Below are 24,768 nucleotides of genomic sequence, written 5' to 3' on the forward strand. Positions count from 1 at the left end.
CTTTTTCAGTATTTAAAATAACGTGTCATTTCGAAAAAAAGTTTCTTCAGTTCTTAGGCATGGGTACTCAGAATCATCTTTTAACAAAGTCAAAATCTACATAGAAAACCTATAGTCTAGTGGTTTGTGCACTGGGCTTATGCACACACTCAAACCAATATAATGTGAGATGCTGAGTGACATACTCAGGCTTTTTTAAAACCCTTTAGAATAGGATAGATGTTTTCAAATGCTTCATAGATCTCAGAACGTTCTTTGGCACCTATAAAGAAATCCAAGTTCATATAATCTTTAATATAAAGACAATACCCAAATTTTCTTAAGACTAAAATTTCATTGTCATTTCCAAGTACATTTTTTAATAGGAAGACATCTCTTTAGGTTTACTTGAGAAGTGATATTTTGGTAAATACAAAAGAATTTGATGGTGACAGCCATATTCCCACAAACACATACCCTAGAGTTTTCTAGTACTTCACTACATGGGCGTATCAGAAAGTTCATCTTTTGCCTCACAGGGCACAGTATGAACTATGGAATGTTATCTCTCAGCATGCCATGAGTACGACCACAGAACATGACCTTCATCAGCACCTGTGGACACTTAGCTACCAGCAAAAGGGACTTCCTTTGATCTACTCAGGTCTAGTTAACATCTTGATTCCCTAATATTGATTCACAGAGTGAGACAAACGGCAGCAAAAGTTTTACATTTCATTGTACAAGAAGAGATTATTAGAGGAGGGAAACTGTACCACTGTCACTCCTTAGAGACTTAAGTTTTAAGGGCTCTTTCATTAGAACTGCTGTAGGGATTAAAGTGGATACAAACATGCATTAGACATGGTCCTTACTCTTGAGAGGTGATCAGATTTTGTTCATCTCTCCCCACCACCCACCACCACTACTACTACTTCCACCTTCCAAGCTACGCAGGCACATTGTACTGAGAGGGGCTGTACTGAGTTATGGACTGGTAGTACTGATATTTATATGGAGCTCCCAGCTAACCAGGAAACTATTATTAGATACCACTGGCAGGAGGCAAGGAGATTAAGGAAAAGAATATAAAAACCGTTAGCATGAAGAGAAATGGAAAATAGCTTAAGTTGATAAAGACTCTTCCTTGAGAGCCATAAAGCTAAGGCTCAGTAAGAGAGAAATAACTTGTGAGAAGTGGTTATCTGGTTTAATTACAAGACTAATAGGAGGGGGCACCTAGGTGGCTCAGTCAGTTAAGCCTCTGCCTTCTGCTCAGGTCATGATCTCCAGGTCCTGGGAGAAGTCCTGCTTAGCGGGAAGTCTGCTTCTCCCTCTCCCTCTGCCCACCGCCCCCATACTCTCTCTCTCTCTCTCTCTCTCAAATAATAAATAAAACCTTTAAAAAAAAAAGACTAATGAGAGGAAATCACCAAAAGGAGAATCACCAGATTTGAGAATCAGGTAGAAATCAGGATTCAGAATCAAGCATGAGCTATAATAATAATTTTAAAAATGGAAAATAGCAAAGTATTGGCAAAGATATGGAGAAATTGGAACTCTCATACATTGATGGTGGGAAGGTTAAAATGATTCAGCCACCGTGGAAAACAGTTTGGCAGTTCCTCAAAAATGTTAAGAATTACCATATGACCCAGCAATTCTACTCCTGGGTATATACCCCCAAATTGAAAACAGGTACTCAACGTGAATGCAGACACGTATTCATCACAGCACTATTCACAGTAGCGAAAAAGTGGAAATAACCCAAGTGTTCATCAACAGATGAATGCATAAACACATTGTGATATTCACATACAATGGAATATTACTTAGCAACAAAAGGAATGAGGCTGTGATACTGCTACAGTGTGGATGAACCTCAAAAACATTATGCTAAGTGAAAGAAGCCAGACACAAAAGGTCACATATTGTATGATTCCATTTATATGAAATATCCAGAATAGGTAATTCCATAGAGACAGAATGCAGACTGGAGGTTGCCAAGGGCTAAGGGGAGGAAGGAATGGAGAGAAACTGCTTAATGATAAGGGATTTTATTTTGGAGTAATCGAAATGTTTTGGCACTAGATACAGGTGGTGGTTGCAGAAATTGTGAGTGTACTGTCACTAAATTATTCACTTTAAAATGGTTAGGTTTATATTATATGAATTTCACAAGTTTTTAAAAAATGTTAAAGAATCAGTTAAGTCCTTATAAGCTTAAATTTCTCTAAGAGGCAAGGGCAAAAAGTTACTTATTCGTTGCCAAGGAGTTTACTATGTGTGTGTCTCCACCCTCAAAGATGTGGGGTGGGGAAAAAGGATGAGGAGGAAGGTGAGTTACTGACATGGGTAACAGAAACTCTGTACCTTTGGGGTAGGAAAAACCCCATAAGCCCCAGATTTTTGTTACAGCATGAACATTTTAGTTTCTCAAGTGGTCGTTTTGTAGAAACCAAAAAGTGAGTTGGGGAAGCAGTAAGTAAAACACCATTACAAAAAAATCCTGCCTCTGATTTGATGGACCTTTTCTGCCTTTAGGTACATTTGAATGTGACAGCTTTATTAGGAGACAGTGAAGTAGAGTAGATCTAGCAAACACATACCCAGCCATTCAACCTCCATCCCCACCCACCAAAACCGCGGTTCCTTTTATACTTAATTGAGAAACAGAGGATCTAGGCCCAGCATTCCAGGTAACTATGTGCTTCAGTTTTTCATAAGACTAAAACATCATACCTAAAAGGATTTTGAAGCCCCAAAGAGTTTAGCATTCTGGCATCTGCTGGAGAACAGAAAACACCCATCACCCAGGAGGAAACAGACACTGAGAGTGATCATTATTTTATATCACAGAAAAACACCTTTAGACACAAAGGGGCTTTGTGGGAATTAACTAATCCAATTCCCTTCATTTCCTTCGTGGGAAAACAAGGCCCAAGAAGTTGAAGTTCCCCTGAACCGTGAATAGCAGCTATGGGTGAAGACCGCACGTATCCAGTATCCCTTCTAAAAGTCATCAAATAAATATGGCTAGAATTTGTAACTGGGTATTACAATGAGGGGACTTGGTCCCTTTAGTCAAATATTTCCTCACCAAAAATAAGTATCACAACTTTATGGGAAACTAAACAGTCCTGTAGTCCTATTAATCTATAATCAAACATCCCAACTTGAAGCACCAGGCTCCAGGTAGAGGACTCTTGCTTTTAAGAAAACCTGAGCAGTCTTTTCCTTTAGGTAATAATGAGCACCACTTTGGGGAATAAACACCATTCCTAGCCATGGTGACTGAGGTGAAAATTCTGTGGCTGATGCAATGAAGAAAGGACTGGCTTTGAAATCACTCTGTATGGGCTTGAAGACCAGCTCTACGATTAACTAGGTTTGAAAAAGTCACAGGCGAACTGTTTAACTTCTGAGTTTCCATTTCCTTACCTGTAAAATAAGGACAAGAGCCTTCTCAGAGGGCTGCTAGGAGTTATGTGAGTGAATGTTTGTAAAAAATCCTTTGTAAACCATCACATTTTTAAGGTCCTAGAAGAATGTGCTTCAAGATAGGGATGTTAAGACGGCTGGTCCAAGCACACCTGGTTTACCATCTGGTTCTGTAAGAGTCAGTCTCACATAATCTGTGTCCTTCCCCAGGGCTGATTCCTGGTGGGGGCGAGGGGCAACTGTATTGGATTTGCTTTTCCATCCTCAGCACCTAAAACAGGGTGGGTACCTGATGACACCCGAAGTTGATGAAATATCTGCTGTCAATAAGGTTTATAAGCTCATCCCTACCCTTAGCCAGCCCAAACATCAATTTCCAATTATACGTGGATTTTCCAATTCTATTTTTACGCCAAGTCATAGCTACACATCTCATTTTCCCAAGTGATACCATATGTGTATGCACACAAGGGAAAAATCTTACAAATTGCAAAAAACAGCATTAAACCCTTCAAAGTATACATTTTACAGTACATACTCACTTGCCATTATTGAGGGATTCCCAGTCATGACTGACAGGGATATTATCCCTCTGGCCTACTCACTAACAAGTCTTGTCTTTTTTTTTTTTTTTTTTTAAGATTTTATTCATTTATTTCAGACAGAGAGAGAGAACGAGTGGGGGAGAGCGGCAGAGAAAGAAGCAGGCTCCTCGCTGAGCAGGGAGCCCGACGTGGGACTCAATCCCGGGACTCTGGGATCATGACCTGAGCCAAAGGCAGACACTTAACCGATTGAGCCACCCAGGCACCCCAAGTCTTGCCATTTTTATGCTGCCCTCTGACCTAACACATTTCCAAGAACTGCTGATGTCTAGCTGATGGAGAGTTACCCTAAGCAAAAAAGACCCAGCTTCTTACGAAGTCCATTATGCTGGAGGGAAAGAAAGAAATGTGAAGCATTTTAGACATTAGACTAAAGCCTCTTTAGACATCATATTTCCATCATCAGGGCAAGGCATCACAGCAAGACTCCAGTCTCTCAGCGCTAGGGGGAAAACGAGTGGGCTTCCACCAAGGGAATAACAGCTAACATTTATACATTTACCGTCCACCTGGTACTGTTCTTCTGCCTCCTCACATTTAGCAGGTAGTTTCTACAGCCACCTGCTTTTTACATGTGTGGAAATCAAGGTGGATAACTTAAATCCACCCAAGATCATACAGCCAAGAAAGGGTCAAGCCTGGATTCAAACTGGATAGTTGGTTTCCAGAACCCAGCCTCTCAGCCACCACACCTGCTGCCTCTCACCTCTGTCCTTCAGCTGACGAGGATAAGCGAGAAGGTGCCCCCAAAGACCACACAGGCATTTGCACAGACATCTAAAGAGTTGGGGGACAGGATGAGTATGTGGGGGTGGGAGGCTCTGGAGACAGCCTGCTCAAGTTCCCACCTGTGCTGCAGCACGTACAGCTGTCTGACATGGTTAAGGTTACTTAACTTCTCCATTGTCCCCATTTTACCGGTGAGGAAACAGAGATGTTCAGTACAACCTCACAGAGTTAACTGGAACCTACAAAAAAGTCTTATGACAGTGCCTGGCACAGACATGCCCAACATATGTTCACTTTATGGTGTCTGATCTTAGAAATGGAAGCCAACATAGTTGCTGTTCATTGTATATTATTCCAGCAGATCCTAGCTATATTATTACTGCGGCTTGAGAAAAAAAAATCCTAGGTCCTAAATATCATACCATCATTTCCCAGCACGGGCTTGGGAAAACAGTGTAAGGCTTGGCTCAGGTCCTGTTGCTTTTTGCTGTCAGGGACCATGACACAGTAGGATGGCAGGGCTTCATGGCCATCAGCTCACTTAACTATAATTAGAACATTCAAATGTAGCCTTGGACATGGTGGCCACAGCCTTGGCACCTCGGGGGAGTAAGACAATTTTACACAGATAAATTATTTTCAGAGGCCCTGAAAATGGCATGTGATACAATGGTTTAGAATTGCACTTACAGTAGGTGTGGTGTTCTACAGTTCCTACCTAGGGAAGGGCTGGGATCCATTATTTAATTAGAGTGAAATGCAAATGCATTTGTAATTTCAGTACTCTAACATTTTCTAGACAAAAGTTATTTACCCTTGTGGGACCTTCCAAAACAGCTCTGCAGAGTCTTGCGGTGTGTGCCTCTAGGAGTCCCCTGGACACTCCATGTGACCATCCCCAGCTAAAGTTCTAGAAGCAAGGCTAAAAGGAGGCCTCCTTGGTCCCTTTCCTCAGGTTTACACCCAAATTGGGTCCTTGAGTTTTTAAACCCTTTGCAGATGAAAAGAGTCTAGATAGGTAAGGATAGAGAATAAGGAACATAGGTCTTGACGTTTGGAGCAAAAGTAACCTAAACCATGTATTCTAGGTGAAGTACTTTAAGACAATACAGCATGAGCAGGGAAAGATCCCAATAGACAATTACTCATATTTCAGTATTAAGACATTGGCTGGCTTTTACTTCATCTTGTAAGCAGAAATTTGGACTTCAGTTAATACAACTCATTCCCCCGTTCACAAAAGTGATGATCTACATCTTGTAAGAATGAAGAAACTTAGCTTTGTTTTACATGAATGCATAACAAATTTTATTTGTTATGTATAAGTGTATTGCATGGTCTTTGGTATTGCGTGTAGACAGTTCTTTACTTCTGTCACTTGAAACTTGTAGTAAATTGTACACGCAAGTTGTTTTTTTCATTTTAATTGGGGTGAGAAAGCTGGTTTGAATTAAGGATATTTAAAGGGGCTTGTTTTTGTGTATCTATAATAGAAACTTAGCCTGTACTTGTCAATTGGCACTTTTAGTAAGACTGATTAATAATGATATATAGCAAGTATATGAACGTGTCCTTCCCAAGGTCTTCAAAAGTTTGTTCCCTTAAGTAGGGCGTATGTTTGCTCCAATATTTATAACTATTCAACTTACTTGGCAGACATTTCCCCCTGTCCTTCAGGACATATAGAAGTAAACTTTAAGTCAGTCACTAGGAGGTCTTAATTATTCTAGACTCTACATTGGCAGCATCTGAGAAAGTCTAGCTTTGTTGTATTCAAAAGGTTCCTGAATTCCAAACGGGCTTTCCCCACTTTGAAGACACATTAGTTATTTGTTACAGTAAAACAAACTATGAAACTTTACTGGGAGTTCTAAAAGAAGACTTAAGAACAGAAATTCCATGTTTTTGGACGCTGAGTGATAACTTTATATGTAAATGTAAAGGACAAATGGAGTCATGACAAATATTATTAATAATAAGGAGAGTAATAGTTCGTGGTAGGCTGGCTAGCTGGCTATCTGAGAGTGGGGCATAATCAGTTTGGCTCCTAAGATATAAATTTGGCATTCATCTTGCTACACAATAGTAAAATGTGTAAAAAGTCAGACAAAATCAGACAAAAATAGCAAACTTCAATAAGATGGTATGGAAATGAGTCTCAACCATTTACCTCAAGAATTTTAAAAACCCTTCTTTATGTAAAAATAAACCAACTGGAAAAAGTCATAAGTATAACAAAGAGTAATTACTTTTAATATTATGGTGAACTCATACAAATCCTTAGAGGGAAAAATAATAAAAAGTAAGTAGGCAGAAAGGATTAAGTTATGTACACACTATCGACAAAAGATGAAATGCTATTTCTTGAATAGGTTTTAAAAAGTCATCAATTTCTATTTCTGATTACCAGTGAGGTAAAGCAGTGAGATCATTTTCACTTATAAAGTTCAAGTTTTCTTTCATGCCACCTTTGTTTTGGATGCTACTGAGGGTTTGTAAAAGATACTCAAGTACATTGCTGGTAGGAACATATAATTGGAGAGAACTATATTGTGTATCCCTTTAAAAAACAACTTGGTAATTTGTACTCAGAACTTTAAGAATAGTCATATCCTTAAAACAAAGTTCCATTTCTAAGCATCCACACTAATAATTCTCCACACATAAAAATAGCCAAATGTGCCATTATAAGCAGCAAACAAAGAAGGAACATTTCAATGCTTGACAATGGAAAAGTAAGTTTGATATGATAACGTGTTAGAACAGAAGTCAGGAGACAGAGGGCTAGTCCTGTTTTTGTATAGCCTGTGAGCTAAAAAATGGTTTTAAATTCAATCATTTACGTGGCTGGGGGCAAAAAAAAAATCAAAGAATATTACATGACACATGCAAATTATATGGATTATATTAAATTTGCATTTCAGCGTGCTTTCCTTTCTGTAATGTCTATAGCTACTCTTGCACGACTGTGGCAGAGTTCCACTATTGCAACAGAGACCCTATGACCACAAAGCCTAAAATATTTCATATTTGGCCCTTTACAGAAAACAGGTTTGATGACCCCTCTGTTAGAACACTGTGCAGCTGTTAAAGGTGTTCTTGAGGAGTGTATGACAATGAGTGAAGCTAAATGCTATAATGGTTAATAAACATGCAGGATGTAAAGATAAATATACATATCAAAATAACATAAAAACATGAAAAAATTATATTGTTTTGGGTATTGAGACCAATGAGTGATATTATAATCCTTCCTACTTTTCATGTTTTTCCAGGTGTTCTACAATATTGAGACTTACTTTATAATGGTGAACAAAGCCATTTGAAAGGAGAAGCAAAGCAACACATAGCTATTGAGGCCTATGAAAGTCAGAAAATAATCTTAGAACTTACCTGTCAACACAACTTTCCCAGATACGAAGATAAGCAACACAATCCGTGGTTTTACCATTCTGTAAATAAGGCCAGGAAACAGTTCAGGTTCATAACTGTTCAGATATAAAAGGAAAAAAAGTTAAAAATAGTACTATTCAACTACTTTCCCATAACATTCAAGACCCAGCGTATTAAAGCTATTCTACCAAAACCTTTTGACCATCTTAATAAAAATAGTCTGGAGTGCCCTAAGCAATTTCTTATGACTGTCAGGAACAGAATTCATCTTTGGTCATGACATTTTTTCAAATGCAGGTCATGCTAAGCTATTAAAAATTAAGGTAGGGCGCCTGGGTGGCTCAGTTGGTTAAGCGACTGCCTTCGGCTCAGGTCATGATCCTGGAGTCTCAGAATCGAGTCCCGCATCGGGCTCCCTGCTCAGCGGGGAGTCTGCTTCTCCCTCTGACCCTCTTCCCTCTCATGCTCTCTATCTCTCATTCTCTCTTTCAAATAAATAAATAAAATCTTAAAAAAAATTTACTGTATCCTCCCTCCTTTAAAAAAAATTAAGGTAAGTTAGGGCGTCAAATTTAATGTATTAAGATCTTGCTGGTTAAAAAAAAGTCTACGAATAAAAATACATAAACGTGTTTTCTAAATTTTCTAAATTTCCAAGTTTCCCAATAATGAGCACATTTTGTACACATTTATAAACTGCTAAGGAGAACAATTTTAGAACCTAAGAAGTCTTCCAGACCACCATCATTTGTCTCTGGACATGTGCAGTAAAGAAAACTAAACTATCCCAACTTTTAAAAATTTAGGGTTTGTGGGGCACTTGGCTGGCTCAATTGGAAGGGCACAGGACTCTTGATCTCAGGGTCATGAGTTCAAGCCCCATGTTGTATATAGCGATTACTAAAAACAACAACAACAAAACAAATTTAGGACTTGGTCCTAAAATAGTAACTCACTCATATTTACTACTAAATGTAGGAGGAGGAGGAGAGGGCTAAAAACTGTTTCAGGCTCCAGCATAAAGTAGAGAGACTCCTAGAAAGGCTTAAGGAGACTTCAAAAAAGAAGTCAAGAGTTAAAAGGAAGCTGACAAAATTAAAGCAATGGCTAAGAACAGATATAAGAAAAAGAAGAAATCTGAGAAATGGAACACAATATATGTAAATCTTTGCATTTAATGGGTGAATCAGGACCACACAGAAAAACGCCTTCCATTCCATTCCACAATGAGTTAAGACCCATACAACAGCAGATGTGAAATCTCTTACTGGTACCAGGATGATGTGTTACAGTGGAGAGTCTACCCTTCTGAAGTATATGGAGGTTGCTTTGGGTAGACTGGTCTTCCTGGAAGGTCACTCTTACTGCAGAAAACCTGTCAAGATTTAACCTACTTGGAGCGCCTGGGTGGCTCAGTTGGTTAAGCAACTGCCTTCAGCTCAGGTCATGATCCTGGAGTCCGGGATTGAGTTCTGCGTCGGGCTCCCTGAGTCTGCTTCTCCCTCTGACCCTCCCCCCTCTCACATTCTCTATCTCATTCTCTCTCTCAAATAAATAAAATCTTAAAAAAAAAAAAAGACTTAACTTACTTACCACTTCTCAACACTGGGGAGTCAATGATACTAGCTGGAGCCCTGCAAAATCTGTATGGGAGCTGAGGTTTGAACCAAGAAAGTGAAAGCTAGAGACACAGAAGGAATGTTTCCATTTGATCTTCCAACAGAATCTTAGCATTTTCAAGGGAAAAGAGGGGGTGCCTGGGTGGCTCAGTTGGTTGAGCGTCCGACTCTTGGTTTCAGCGCAGGTCATGATCTTGCAGTTGTGAGATCAAGCCCCACATTAGGCTCTGCACTCAGCAGAGAGTCTGCTTGGGATTTTCTCTCTCTCCCTCTCCCTCTGTCTCTACCCCTGCTCATGTTCGATCTCCTCTCTCTCACTCTCTCCCTCTCTAAAATAAGTAAATAAATCTTAAAAAAAAAAGCGGGGGGAAGAGAAAACAAAGTCTTCGGTATGTAAGTGGTGGCAAACTGCAATTGGCTTTCAGAACCATAGTTTTAAGAAACCAGCATAATAAACTTCCAAGGAGATATTTACTTTATTTTACTTATTCTCCGCCTCATTTCAAAGAAGGTTGAGGCAGAGGGGGTAAAAAAGTTATTTTGGTTAGAGATGGAGAATTGCATGAGTTCAAGAATAACAAACATTTGCCAATCTCTTGGCCAACCCAACTTCAACTCACCGTTCAACTCCTGGCTTAAATGTCACTTCCCATAAGAACTTTGACCTCCACACTCCTCCCCCCCCCCCGTTACATTAAATATCCTGCTCAATGGTACCATAGCACTCAAAGAGGTGTCCACCTTCATAGTTACCATATTATCTTTAGCTTTTTTGTCTTCCCTTTTAGACAGTGAGCTCCACGAGGGCAAGGGACCACAGCTGTATTTTTTTTTCTTTTTTCCTTTCCCCTTTTTGAGAAAGAGTACACCAGCAGGGGTTGGAGGGTGGGGATGGGAGTTGGGAGGGGGAGAGAGGGAATCCCAAACAGACTCCATGCTCAGCATGGAGCCCATTGTAGGGCTCAACCTCACAACCCTGAGATCATGACCTGAGCCAAAATTAAGGGTCAGATGCTCAACTGACTGAGCCATCCAGGTGTCCTGGATGCTGGCTGTATTGGACTATCATGATCACTGTAGCATCTGCTACATGGTAGCCACCTAGATGTGACTCACTTAAATATTTATTATCAGGGATCTTTGATTTAGAAACTGAAAGAAGGGAGAACAATGCTCAGGGGAAACTGGAAATAATTACAGCATAGAAATATTGACATCCCCCCAATGACAAGGGGGATACTTGTGGTATGAGATGCTAATACACAAACTTGTAGAACCAGGGGAATTGAAGGAACTTGGAGGTTTTAACATAGGCAAACTTTTTTTTAAAGATTTTATTTATTTGAGAGAGAGAGAGAGCATGAGCAGGGTAGAGGGGCAGAGGAAGAGGGAGAAGCAGACACACTGCTGAGCAGGGAGCCCAATATGGAGCTCAATTCCAGGACCCTGAGATTATGACATGAGCTGAAGACAGACACTTAACTGGCTGGGCCACCCAGGTGTCCCTTAACATAGGCAAAATTGACCTAATAATTACAACTGATGTGTGCCATGGTTCCCCATAAGGCTGCAGACACTTAAGGAAAGGCCTCATTTTTTTTTAAAAAATTTTATTTATTTAGTCAGAGGGAAAGAGCACAAGCAGGGAGGAAGGGCAGAGGCAGAGGGAGAAGCAGGCTCCCCACTGAGCAAGGAGCTGGATGTGGGACTCAATCCCAGGACCCTGGGATCATGACCTGAGCCAAGACAGATGCTTAACTGACTGAGCCACCCAGGTGTCCCAGGAGAGGCCTCATTTTAAATACACAAACCTGTTAAGAAAGAAGTGTTTTAATGCCCCAATGTCATCAATACACACACTGGAGCTGTAATCCATAACCTAACGGTGGAGCCTGAATGGCAAACTTTTGGAGGAGGCAAGAATAAGACCAGAAAGAGATGGTGGTAGGAATACAATGCAGGCTTTCTGGCTAAATTTTTTTAAGATTTTATTTATTTATTTGACAGAGACACACAGCGAAAGAGGGAACACAGGCAGGGGGAGTGGGAGAGGGAGAAGCAGGCTTCCCGCTGAGCAGGGAGCCCGATGTGGGGCTCGATCCCAGGACCCTGGGATCATGACCTGAGCTGAAGGCAGACGCTTAACCACTGAGCTACCCAGGCGCCCCTCTGGCTAAAATTTTTTTTTAAAAGATGGAGGAGATAATAAAACTGGTTCAGAATGAAAATAGAACAGTGATGGACCCACTCCAAGAGGCTAAAGTCAATGCATATGATGAACTCTCATCTTGCCCAGCCATTCTCTTTCAGAAAGTGGGAGTAGTGACAAGAGGCACTCCTGCTCTAGACTTAAATCTGAACTACAAAGATGACAATCTTGGTGAAAAAGAGATGACAAGAAACTTGGGAGGAATAGCATACATCATTTTAGAGCCCTTAATGGCCAGAAAGTGGGGTGCTAAATCTGATACAGACAGGCAGAATTCAGGAGGACATCTTTCATACATTCAGGAAAAGTTGGTTCAGAGAGAGACAAACCAGAGGCCCATGGTTGAGAATCTGGAAGAAAAAAACGGCTCCTGTGTTGAGAGACTCTTAACAAGAAAGGTTTTACTATGAATTTACAACCCATCCCAAGACTGAAGAAAGAAAAAGATCTCTAAAAAGGCAGTATTTCTTGCATGGGGAGCTTCACAGTGAGCTCACTGGGCACATCACAGGCACCCAATAAGCATATGTTGGAAAAAAAAAAAACAAAACTAATGTAGAGGAAAAAATACAATCAAGGGGAAAATAAACATTGCCTGAAGAATATCATCAAAGCCGAATCTCAGCATGAACTTGGATTTTTGAAAAGCTAGGAAAAAACAAGCAATTTTTAACAGGTGTTCAGACCGTGTCTCAAAAAGAAGGCCAATGAGTGTTAGCTAAAACACAGCTACAGGATCTCTATTCACTTTTAAGAGGAATGAGCACTCCAAGTCAAAGAGGGGGAAAGGCGAGCAAAAGGACAGAAGTTCAATTTAGAGGAAGAGAATTTAAGAGCATCTGTGATTCTAAGCAGCTCAGTGACCTTGGACAGCTATATATGCCTCAGGGTGGCGGGCTCCAGGGCTGACCGCCCGCCTCCAACGCTGCTGAGGGACTGACAGGCTAGAAGAAGCACCAAAGCAGCTGAGTGAAGAGGATGCTGAGGCTTTGCTGATGAGCTGGGAGTTACACGTGAAGAAGCAACCTACAGATGCTCCCTGAGGAACAGGACTCCACTAAAGAAGAAACTGCGGTGGGAGCTAGCGTGACACAAACACACAAAACCCCCTCGAAATCAACAGGAAAAACACTAGATAGGATTGCCTTCACAGAATGTGCCAGGGCACTCTTTCTTCATCTTCTCCCCCACCCTCTCTCCCCTGCCAGCCGCCAGCCCCTTCCGACCTGCCTAACCCATCTCATACCCCTTCTCTTCTGGGGTCTCCACTCCCCCAAGGCAGGTGTGCCTGTTTCAGAAATCTGCACAGTAGTGAGTCTCAAGCCTCTGGCGAGCAGGATTGACATCACCTGTGAGCTTGTTAGAACTACAAATTCAAGCACCATCTGTGACCATGCAGCCCCGGTAGCAAAGTGTTTTAAAAAAAAAAAAAAACGGTCCAGGTGAGTACTGTACAGTGTAATTTTGAGAACCACTGCTTAAGATTGGACACATAGAGTAACCAAGGAAGGACTTAAGCACAGCATCTTAATCCTTTCACCTACAGTCTTTAAAAAGAACAACACCACTTTCTCCAAAAGGTACACTATATAAGGAGTGCATAACACAACTTCAATATCTTGGTAAACTCAGAAAGTTATAGAATGGTCATACCTACTGAACTGCTGATGGGTTAGCACCAAACCTTCCAGCCTGATGGCAAATCTCACATCACAGCTTCCAACCATGTTCTGAATTTTAAAATCGAGGAATCTGGCTGGGAACCCCAGCTTCTGCACCACACGAGCATACTTCCTCGCTGCAAGTCGAGACTGCTCTTCACTAGGGAGGGACAAATGTGTTTAGAGAGATCTTAATCATTGTGTCCTCTATACTGCTTAGGCTGTATTCACGTACTTCCCTGATTGTACTTTTAGCATTTGTACCGGTTTATCTCTCAATGTATATTACAAACCTGTAGATGTTGAGGACAAGGACCACCCTCCCCTACTTGTGTCCCTAGCACCTAGTAAAAGGTATGGTACAATGGTCAAAACCAAACCATAAACACATTCTCATCTTAATTTGTCATCTTTCACATATAGGGTATTTTTCTCTCTTGTTTTAAAGGTTATTAGATAAAATTAACTATTCCACTGGTTCTCAAAGTGTGTCCTCAGATCTGCAGGAGCATCACCACTTGAGAACTTGTTAGAAATGCAAAGGTCCCAGCCTCAGACACTCTGTGGTTAGGGCTCAGCAGTCTATATTTTTAACAAGCCCTCCAGATCGTGATGCTCAGTAAAGTCTGAGAACTATCCATCTGGTCTAAAAGTGTGTGCCACTTAGATGGGAACAGCAGCAGCAAAAATAAAGACACATGCATCTAAAAAAAAAAAATCAGGTGCCTGGGTGGCTGAGTCGTTAAGCGTCTGCCTTCGGCTCAGGTCATGATCCCGGGGTCCGGGGATCGAGCCCCGCATCAGGGTCCCTGCTCAGCGGGGAGCCTGCTTCTCCCTCTCCCACTCCCCCTGCTTGTGTTCCCTCTCTCGCTGTGTCGCTCTGTCAAACAAAATTTTTTAAAAAATAAATAAAAATTAAAAAATTAAAAAAAAAAATCAACACGAGGAAGAGGTAGGCCAATCAGGTGGCAAAGACAGGATACCAGGACTTCGATCTTCATGTGACAAATTACACTTAAAAAAAAAAAAAAGGCATGAAAACACCTCAAAACCTAACCAGTTTTGCTCAGGCTTTCTCACAGAATGGTCACTCAACTCACACCCAACATGAGAAAGAAAGACATTCATTCAACTTTGTGGCCATACTCTTCTAAGTGTTTGTCTTGCTCCAACCCTAAATCCAGGTCACAGAATGTGAAGTCCTGCAATGTGAGGCTATACTTGTCAAAACAAAACAATGAGTAGCAGGGGTTGCCAAACAGGAGCAAAACCTGGTGGGTGAACCATGTGAACTCTGCCCTCTCTTTTGGGTTGCCCCATCTTTACACTGAAAATCAGAAACACCGGAAAGAAAAGCCAGATTTAACTTTTTGTTTGCCTGGACCAATGGAAGCATTCCATTCTCTTTCCTATCTAGATCCTTCACCACACAGCCCCTCTTATGTGTATTAATTCCTTCACATATTTCACTCCACTCCACGTTGCTTCTCCTCACCCTAAGATGTCCCTAAGTTAGCAGTGAAATAAACAGTTTCTAGTTTGAAAAACTACATTTTACTAATTGGCCCATTACATTGCCCATTGTGCTCATGTTTATAAGGTCAAATTTTAAGTTTGGGTAGTCCTGTAGTTTCGTGGGATAGTAGCTGTGAATAGGACCATAGAAATTCCCATTCAAACAACTTGTGGTTAAAGTCTACATGCATGTTCTTATACAAACATTAGGAAATAGAATAAGAACCTTGAAATGTCACCACCAGTGGTCATAACCACGGAATACATTTGACCCTTTTGTATTTTTCCTGTGCAAACACAGGTATCCTTCACTAGCAAACTCTGGTTATTAACAACTAAAAGGAATAGGTTTGGATCCATTTTTGGAAATAATTCTGATAGCTCTTAGACTAACCAAAATTTCACAAATCTCTATTCAAGATTCAAGAACCAAATAGATTTCGGTAACAAGTATCTCTTATTATCTGAACTTAGTATCCAAACTTTCACCATCAGATTTTGGGACCCAGGTAAATTCAGATAGGGAAAGATACTCATGAATATGTCTGTAATATAGCATATTTTAAAGTGAAAGTTGGCTAATAAACTTATAATTTAGTTGCCTGTTCCCCTACAACTTAACACAATGTGACTATCCTTGATATATGTGTGTATGTTTTAATAGCTAAATATAATTTTATGACCTAATGAAAACTTTATTACTAGCTATTTGTCTCCCATTATTTTAATTTTCCCCATTTTACACAATGCTGAAATGAACATCCTGGCAGATACCTTGCAGAGTTGTCCAATAAGGACTTAAAAATGGTAGATCTCTAGGTCCAAGGACACACAGATCTACAGAAGAGAAAGCCCAGAAAATTACCCAGACACATGTAAAGAATTTAATATGTAAAAACAGGTGGGGGGAAATGGATTAAGAATGGATTCATCACATAGATGCAAAAATCCTCAACAAAATATTAGCAAACCACATACGACAATACATTAAGCAGATCATTCACCATGATCAGGTGGGATTCATTCTGGGGATGCAAGAAGGATTCAATATTCACAAATCAATCAAAATGATACACCTCATCAACAGAACAAAGGATAAAAATCATTTGATCATCCTAACAGATGCTGAAAAAACATTTGACAAAATTCAACATCCATTCATGATAAAAACTCTCAAAAACATGGGTTTAGAGGGAACTCAACCTAATAAAGGCTATATATGAAAAACCCACAGCTAACGTCATACTCAATGGTGAAAAGCTGAGAGCTTTTCCTCTAAAATCAGGAACAAGACAAGGATGTCCACTGTCACCACTTTTATTCAACATAATACTGGAAGTCCTAAGCACAGCAATCAGACAAAAAATAAGAGGTATTCATACTGGTAAAGAAGTTAAACTGTCATTATGTGCAGATGACATGATACTATACATAGAAAATCCTAAAGACTCCACCAAACAACTACTAGAAATAATCAATGAATTCAGTGAAGTTGCAGGATGTGAAATTAATACCCAGAAATTGGTAGCCTATCTATACACTAATAAGAAAAAGTAGAAGGAGAAATTAAGAAAACAATTCCACTTATAATTGCACCAAAAAGAATAATACCTAGGAATAAACAATCAAAAAAGAGGCAAAAGACCTGTACTCTGAAAACTGTAGAGCAGTGAAGATAACACAAACAAATGAAAAAAAAAATATTCCATGCTCATGAATTGAAAGAATATTGTTAAACTGTTCATATTACCCAAAGCAATCTATAGATTCAGTGCAATCCCTATCAGAATACCAACAATGTTTTTCACAAAACTAGACTACTACTAAAATTTGTATGGAACCCCACAAAAGACCCCAAATAGCCAACATAATCTTGAGAAAGAAAAACAAAGCTGGAGATATCACAAGACCAGATTTCAAAATATACTACAAAACTGTAGTAATCAAAACACACAAACAGGCACGAAAACAAATATATGGATTAATGGATGGAGAGTCCAGAAATAAACCCATAATTATATGGCCAATTAATCTACAACAAAGGAGACAAGAATATACAACAGGGAAAAGACAGTTTCTTCAATAAATGATGCTGGGAAAATTGGGTAGCTATGTACATGTAAAAAAATGAAACCAGACCACTTTAAAACACCATACACAAAAATAAATTAAAAATGGATTAAAGACCTAAATTCAAGACCTGAAACCATAAAAATCCTAGAAGAGAATACAGGCAGTAATTTCTCTGATATCGACCACAGCACCATTTTTCTAGATATGTATCCAAAGGCAAGGGAAACAAAAGCAAAAATAAACCATTGGGACTACATCAAAATAAAAAGCTTTTGCACAATAAGGAAACCATCAACACACCAAAAAGCAACCTAGTGAATAAGAGAAGATATTTGCAAATGACATATCAGTTAAGGGGTTAATATCCAAAATATATAAAGAACTTATACAACTCAACACCAAAAAAACAATCCGTTTAAAAAATGGGCAGAAGACCTGAACAGACATTTTTCCAAAGACATACAAATGACCAACAGACACATGAAAAGATGCTCAACATCACTCATCATCAGGGAAATATAAATCAAAACCACAATGAAATATCACCTTACACCTGTGAAAATGGCTAAAATTAAAAAGACAAGAAATAACAACTGTTGGTAAGGATGTGGAGAAAAAGGAACCCTCGTACACTATTGGTGGGAATGTAAACTGTTACAGCCACTGTGGAAAACAGTATAGAGGGTCCTTTAAAAATTAAAAATAGGGTGCCTGGGTGGCTCAGTTGGTTAAGCGACTGCCTTCGGCTCAGGTCATGATCCCAGAGTCCTAGGATCGAGTCCCGCATCAGGCTCCCTGCTCAGCAGGGAGTCTGCTTCTCCCTCTGACCCTCCCCCCTCCCGTGCTCACTCTCTCTCTCTCTCAAATAAATATTCCTATAAAAAAATTAAAAATAGAAATACCATATGATCCAATAATTCCACTATTGGGTATTTACTCAAAACAAAAACACTAGTTTGAAAAGATAAATGCACCCCATGTTTACTGCAACATTATTTACAATAGCCAAGATATGGAAGCAACCTCAGTGTCCATTGGTAGAGGATAAGGAAAATGTGGTATATATACACAATACATTATGCAGCTATAAGAAAGGATGAGATTGTCCAATTTGAGCATGGATGGACCTAGACGGTATTATGCTAAGTGAAGTAAGTCAGACTGAGAAAGACAAATACCATATGATTTCACTCACATATGGAATCTTAAAAAACATGCAGAAGCAGACCCATAAAAACGGAGAACAAACTCATGGTTGCCAGAGGGGAGGGGGGCTGGGGCTTGGGCAAAATGAGTGGAGTGGGAGATACAGGCTTTCAGTTAGGGAATGAAGCCAGAGGAATAAAAGGCCGGGAACATGGGCAATGCCACTGTAACAGCTTTGTATGAGGACAGATGGTAGCTACCCTCCTGGGGAATACAGCATAGTGTCTAAACCTGCTGAGTCACGTGAAACTAATGTAACATTGTGTGTCAACTATACTAAAAAACCACATACAGATTCTTCAATAAATGTATCCGGTCACTTACTGGCCATTTGAAAAGAAAAATTTATCTTCTAGTGAAATAAAATTCTGGGCCAGCTCTGCTCAATATGGTAGCCACTAGCCACATATAGCTATTTTTTTTAATTCTATTTATTTGAGAGAAGGTAGATTGAGAGAGAGAGAGAGAGAATAAGAGCAGTTTGGGGAGGAGCAGAGGGAGAGGGAGAAGCAGACTCCATGCTGAGCAGGGAGCCCAACACAGGGCTCCACCCAGGCGCCCCCACATATAGCTATTTATATTTAAATTAAAATTAAATAAAACATTAAGTTCCAGGGCGCCTGGGTGGCTCAGTCAGTTAAGTGCCTGCGTTCAGCTCAGGTCATGATCCTGGGGTCCTGGGATTGAGCCCTGCGTTGGGCTCCCCGCTCAGTGGGGAGCCTGCTTCTCCCTTGCTCTCTGCTCCTCCCCCTGCTTGTGTGCTTTCCCTCGCTCTCAAATAAAATCTTTAAAAAATAATTAAGTTCCTCTGTGTATTACCTATACTTCAACTGTTCAACAGCTTCATGTAACTAGTGGCTACCACGCTGGAGAGCACACATGGAAAACATCTCCATCACCTAGAAAAAGCTCACACTGAATCAAAACATCAACTTCTTTCCCTCAATACAAAGCAGGACCTGAAAAAGGCCAGAAAAATATACAGAGGTCAATATTTATATAATGTTGTACATGGGGAATGCCTTCCTAAGCATGAAGCCAAACATCAAAACCCTAAAGAAAAATGGGACTATACACACACAAAAATGTTAATTGTGTAAAAAAAAATCATAAAACACCATAAACAGTAATTTGGGAAATAACATATATAGGGCAAAATGGTGGAAATACGTACAAACAAAAAGTTGTTTACAAAAGACCAATAATTCCATAGAATATTGGGCAAAAGACACAGTAGGCAGTTTACATGCTTATGAAAAGTTCATCTCACTAGCAAATCAAAGAAATGTAATTAACACTTTTGTTTTTTTTGCCAAACCATTTGGCAAATATAAAAAAGAGTATTAATACCCAGTGTTCCTTGGAGGAAAGGAATCTTGGTATATCTGTAGAGTGAAGACAAATTCATACAGTCTTCCAGGAGGACAACTTACTACTCATTTTCTAACCCATAGAGGAATGAGCAACTCTCCCCCTACAGTTGGATGGTGAAAGGGTCTGTAGCAGCACAGGGCTTCCTCTGCATGAGATCCAGGGGAGGTGAGCCTTTTAAGAGTTGCCTCCTGAGCTAATGCTCAAGGTAATCGTCAAAAGTACCTAATTTACCTCCTTTAAAAAGTTCTCTCCATTTATCTGCAATAAGAAAAATATACAATAACTACCTCCCCAGGCTTATAACAGGCTTTATCACTATGGTAGCTTTTAAGTGTACCTTAAGATCAAGCTCTAACAGCCCACCTAAGTCCCCTCAGTTTAATGGGGGACTGCAAAGCGGACAGAGTCAGTATTGCACAACTGAATGTTTTTAACCCGAAATTTGGCATTTCATGAACTTAACTCTTGGGCAAAGTATTTTGCTCCTCCGAGGTGTTTTGGAACATAAATACTATCCTTCCTTGTTTTATATACTGAATTATTTATCTGGTAAGGGTGGAGAGTGGTTCCGCATACCTTTTGGCTCCCGTGCAGACCATTTTCCCAGAGCTAAATATAAGGGCTGTTGTTCTGGGCTCTCGGATCCTCATTATGACAGCAGCAAACCTCTATACACAGAAGTCAAAGGGACAATTAGTCTCTTGCTAGGCTTTAACACTATTCCAGTTGAAAAGCTGAGCTGGACATAAAAAGAGTCTTGAATAAATGGAGATTGGATGAGAAAGCGAAAAAAATGTCTCCCTGCACTAAGGTAAACAAAAACAATCATGATTCTAAAATGTACTTAGAAAAAAACAGGTAAGGATAAGAACAATAAAGCTAAAATTTGAGTGCCTGTTCTATTTCAAGCCTAATACTAAGAGCTTTACAAGTTTTGTCTCCTTTATCATCAGGATAGAGCTCAACTGAGTCCATGAGCATCACCATTTAGTGCACAGGGAAACGAAGTGGTTATTTAACTTCCCACTTTACACAGGCAATGGTAAAGTTGAGATTTAAAGCCACGACTAGTTAGATGCTGTGCTTTTTACTTTGAAATACTTCCTTTTTCTTTCAAAGACTATTGGGGTGGGGGGAGTAGGAAGTATGTTATAGGCTTGCCAAGACTCCAGAATGTACTAAAAAAATTGCCAAACTATAGAACAGAATTTACATATTGATAGGCATGCTGAAGATGAAAGACAAATTGATTTTCAGTTCTCAGTATGGTTCCCCACACAGCAGCATGGGCAGGCCCTCCAGGAGGTGCTGATACAAGGGGTACCAGGGAGGACTGGCCTGCCACACTGACATGTCACCAAAGACCTGCTGCTCCTTCTGGTCCTACACAGGTACCCCCTTCTGCGCTCATCTTCCCCTGGCAAGCTGCGAAGGAAACCGGGGTGAGTATTCTGCAAGACTGCAGCTTCCATGGGTTGGAGGAGTTCCATGGAACCAGGGTGGGACTGGCAGTTTCAGATTTGAAATGTTGACAGACAGTGAAAGAACCCTGAGTCAACACTGCACAGAGCTGATTGAATCTTGTGAATGTTTTCCAAGCGTTTAAGATAATACTCTAACCCAGTATTCATTTTATTGAATTCTGAAGGGAGCTTAAGTGCCAAGCCAGAATTTCTCTGGCTCTCAAGTCCAAGTTTGGATAGGTCCTATACACAAAAATAAAATGAAGGAGAGCAGAGAATGATGGACAATAAAATATGCTTAAATGTGCCTATTTAATAGTGTGGGCAGTCATGGCTGTGGCCCTAAGAATCCTAGCTTATCATTGTGTTTCTGTGCTCATCATAGCCAGCTACATGAAACAGAAAAAGGAAATATTTGGCTAATATTCAAGTACATTTAAATTCAGAGGTCAGCAAGAACACTCCCACAACAGCCAAAACAACTTAATCCATAAATAGCTGATGCTCACAAGGTCCTCTGCATTTCTACAAATACAGCCTTTTTCGTCTAAGGCCATAAATCCTCCACCCCCCAAGAGAGTGAACTTTTCCCTAGTAGGGACAAGGTCTTACTCATCTTCGCATTCATAGGTACAGAGACCAGCCAACTACTAAATGCTGACTGAACGAACAAATCTACTTCCTCGGTTAATAGGCCATTAAAACTGGATGCTTAGTCTTGGCAGGACACAAGAAAGAGTAGATCTTACTAGACTTTGAGAGAAAATAAATCCCTGAATCTTACATTCGTAAGTAAAAGCTTGACCTTCACACTTTAAACAATTTACCTTTCTCAAGCAAGAGAAATTGTAAATGGAAAAATTTAGGTGGGACAAGATTTAAAAAACACTATTTCCAGAACTATGATGGCATTTTAAGAAGGTTAGCATCCCCATAGGCTGAAAGTGGTCATACTGAAAAATCTTTTTGAATGACAAGGGAAAAATCCTAACTTTTAGGAACTGCTCAATCACTGCTTTATTCATCACAGAGAATGAGGTTATTTTTTAGAACTTCAAAGCAGACTATGAGGCAAATAACCTCTTGAGTTGCCAAAAGCTTTGTACTAACAATTTTTTTTCTGTTTTAAAAACAAAAACAAAGGAGCAAGTCAATAACATGATCATATGAAGTAAATCTAAGTAGAAGCTAATGTTGCAAGGAATACTAAGAAATCTCACCTTTGGGTTATATTCTGCATTTTTTGCATGCAAAGCTATTTTCTTCAGATCCAATTTACAGGCCAGGTTTACAGTGGAAACTATATTCCTGAAGAAATAAGTCAACTTAGAAATTACATCAGACATAAAAAGTAAAAAAGAATTAAAATGTATTAACTTCCTCATTTTATAGCTTGTATATTAGCAACTTCCTAGGAGGAGAACTATTCTCAGTGTGAAATACACAGTAACGTGACAAACCCTAGTAAAATGTAAAAGATTCCTAAGTGAAGTACAAAAATATCTTCCTCTAAAATGTCATGACTAGCTGACTAAAAGCAAGTTTGAAATCTTTTTCAAAACCATGCCTCAAAATAGAAAGCATAATTCCAAATCAGTTGCAAACTGAATTTCATTTTACGTCTTTATATTCTTTGTGTTTATCCAACCCCAACCACAATTCTCAGCAATTAGAGTACTTTAGTACAAACAATACAATCCTTCAAGAATGTATGTACTAACTCTTAAGCTTCTCTTAGGAGATCAGAACTAGTACCTTATTTTACAGATAACCAAACTGTCTAAAGCCACAATACATTAAGAATGGATAAACAAATAATTAAACCTGAAGTGCTCTTCCTTACACTATTATTCTGAAATTAGTTGTCATTACATTCGTGAACATAAAATGTGTACCCAGGAGCATCACCTGTTAAAAACACACACATACACACACAAACAACTTACTGTAGTTGAGGCACAATTCCAGAACATTCTGAAACAGGGGTCATTGGTGTCATGGGAGTTATGGACACCAGAGGCATGGAGTTTGGTTTCTCAAGAGAGGGCTGGACTGAGTCAGCATCACCAGGGTACAGATGTGAATGGGAATTCGACAAACTGCTGTTGCTTATTAAGCCCAGACCAATGTCCTGCTCTCTGGATAATGACAACCTACTTTGCTGACTTTGAGTTTTATAATTTTCTTCAATTTCGTGCTTGCTTCTAATGATACTCTGGTCTTTATTTTCTTGGGTAAGTTCATCTGGCAGGAAGCTAAGATCCACAGATGAGAAATTGCCAGATGTTTCTTTGACTTCTTCAAGATGTGAATTAAACACAGTCTCTGGATGGGATGGATTAGGCATGTATGCATCATCAGGTACAACTGGACTGAGCAGCAGTGACCTGGACGGAGCGAGGTCATCCTAGGCCATTCCCAAAACAAAATGCAAGAAACAGAACAGCAAGTCACACCAAAGGGATACCACTAGAGCTAGCAGGCAGTGTGTTCACAATGCCCAGTAGTCCAAGATAGCTTATATTCACTCCTTGCCTCTTTCCACATAGTACCACTAATGTTATATTTCAGAGTTGCAGCACACTTAATAGAAACAGGAAAGTAGATCTTAAAATGCAGACAGAGCGTTTTTTCCAAAAAAATGTTTTTCCTACATTAGATCCATTGTAAGTTGCCACTCTAAGTCTAATTTTGTAATAAAGGCAACTGAGCAACCATACTCTAAATTGTGTGTACTTCGGGTCCTCTTTCTGCTACCTTTCTGTGCTGCCATAATGGTGCACACGAATGCCCTGGCAGGTGCTCTCAAGAGCATTAACAATGCTGAAAAGAGAAACAAATGCCAGGTTCTTATTAGACCATACTCCAAAGTCATTGTCTGGTTTCCGTGATGATGAAGCATGGTTACATTGGCAAATTTGAAATCGTTGATGATCACAGACTGTGAACCTCACAGGCAGGTTGGGCAAGTGTGGAGCGATCAGCTCCAGATTTGACATACAACTCAAAGATGTAGAAAAATGGCAGAATATCCTGCTAGTTTAGTTTCATCGTATGGACAACCTCAACTGGCATCATGGACCATGAAAAAGCAAGACAAAAACACACAGGAGGGAAAATCCTGGGATTCTTTTTCTAGGGATGTAATACATATATGCAAATAAAATGCCTCAATGGACAGAATAAATTTTTTTTAAATAGTGTGTACTTTGAATAGATTTACTGTATTCCTTGATTATGAACTTCAGTTAAATTTTTTTTAGAGTCTTTTTTTTTTTTAAGATTTTATTTATATGAGAGAGAGAGAGAGAGAGCACACACAAGCAGGGGGAACAGCAGGCAGAGGGAGAGGCAGACTCCTGCTGAGCAGGGAGCCCGATGTGGGACTCGATCCCAGGGGGATCATGACCTGAGCTGAAGGCAGACACTTAACTGACTGAGCCACCCAGGCATCCCAAATTAATTTTGAGTGGGTTATTTTTTTCCACCCTTTTTTTTTTT

General features: G+C 39.8%; 1 protein-coding gene across 1 annotated transcript in view; it reads right to left on the reverse strand.

The window, feature by feature from the left end:
- TBPL2 (TATA-box binding protein like 2) overlaps positions 1 to 24,768 on the reverse strand; it is a 26,971-nt gene continuing 2,203 nt past the window's right edge. The window contains exons 2-7 of the mRNA XM_025869206.2: positions 23,214 to 23,674; positions 22,488 to 22,575; positions 20,381 to 20,472; positions 13,629 to 13,796; positions 8,148 to 8,242; positions 1 to 262 (exon numbers count right to left, since the gene is read on the reverse strand). Of these exons, the coding sequence (XP_025724991.2) occupies positions 186 to 262; positions 8,148 to 8,242; positions 13,629 to 13,796; positions 20,381 to 20,472; positions 22,488 to 22,575; positions 23,214 to 23,674 (981 nt within the window). The 3' untranslated portion in view covers positions 1 to 185. The remainder of the gene's footprint in view (positions 263 to 8,147; positions 8,243 to 13,628; positions 13,797 to 20,380; positions 20,473 to 22,487; positions 22,576 to 23,213; positions 23,675 to 24,768) is intronic.

Source organism: Callorhinus ursinus, unplaced genomic scaffold (genome assembly GCF_003265705.2).
Source record: "Callorhinus ursinus isolate GAN/ISIS: 27379988/994484 unplaced genomic scaffold, GSC_fseal_2.0 scaffold8, whole genome shotgun sequence".
In the NCBI taxonomy this organism is placed as follows: domain Eukaryota; kingdom Metazoa; phylum Chordata; class Mammalia; order Carnivora; family Otariidae; genus Callorhinus; species Callorhinus ursinus.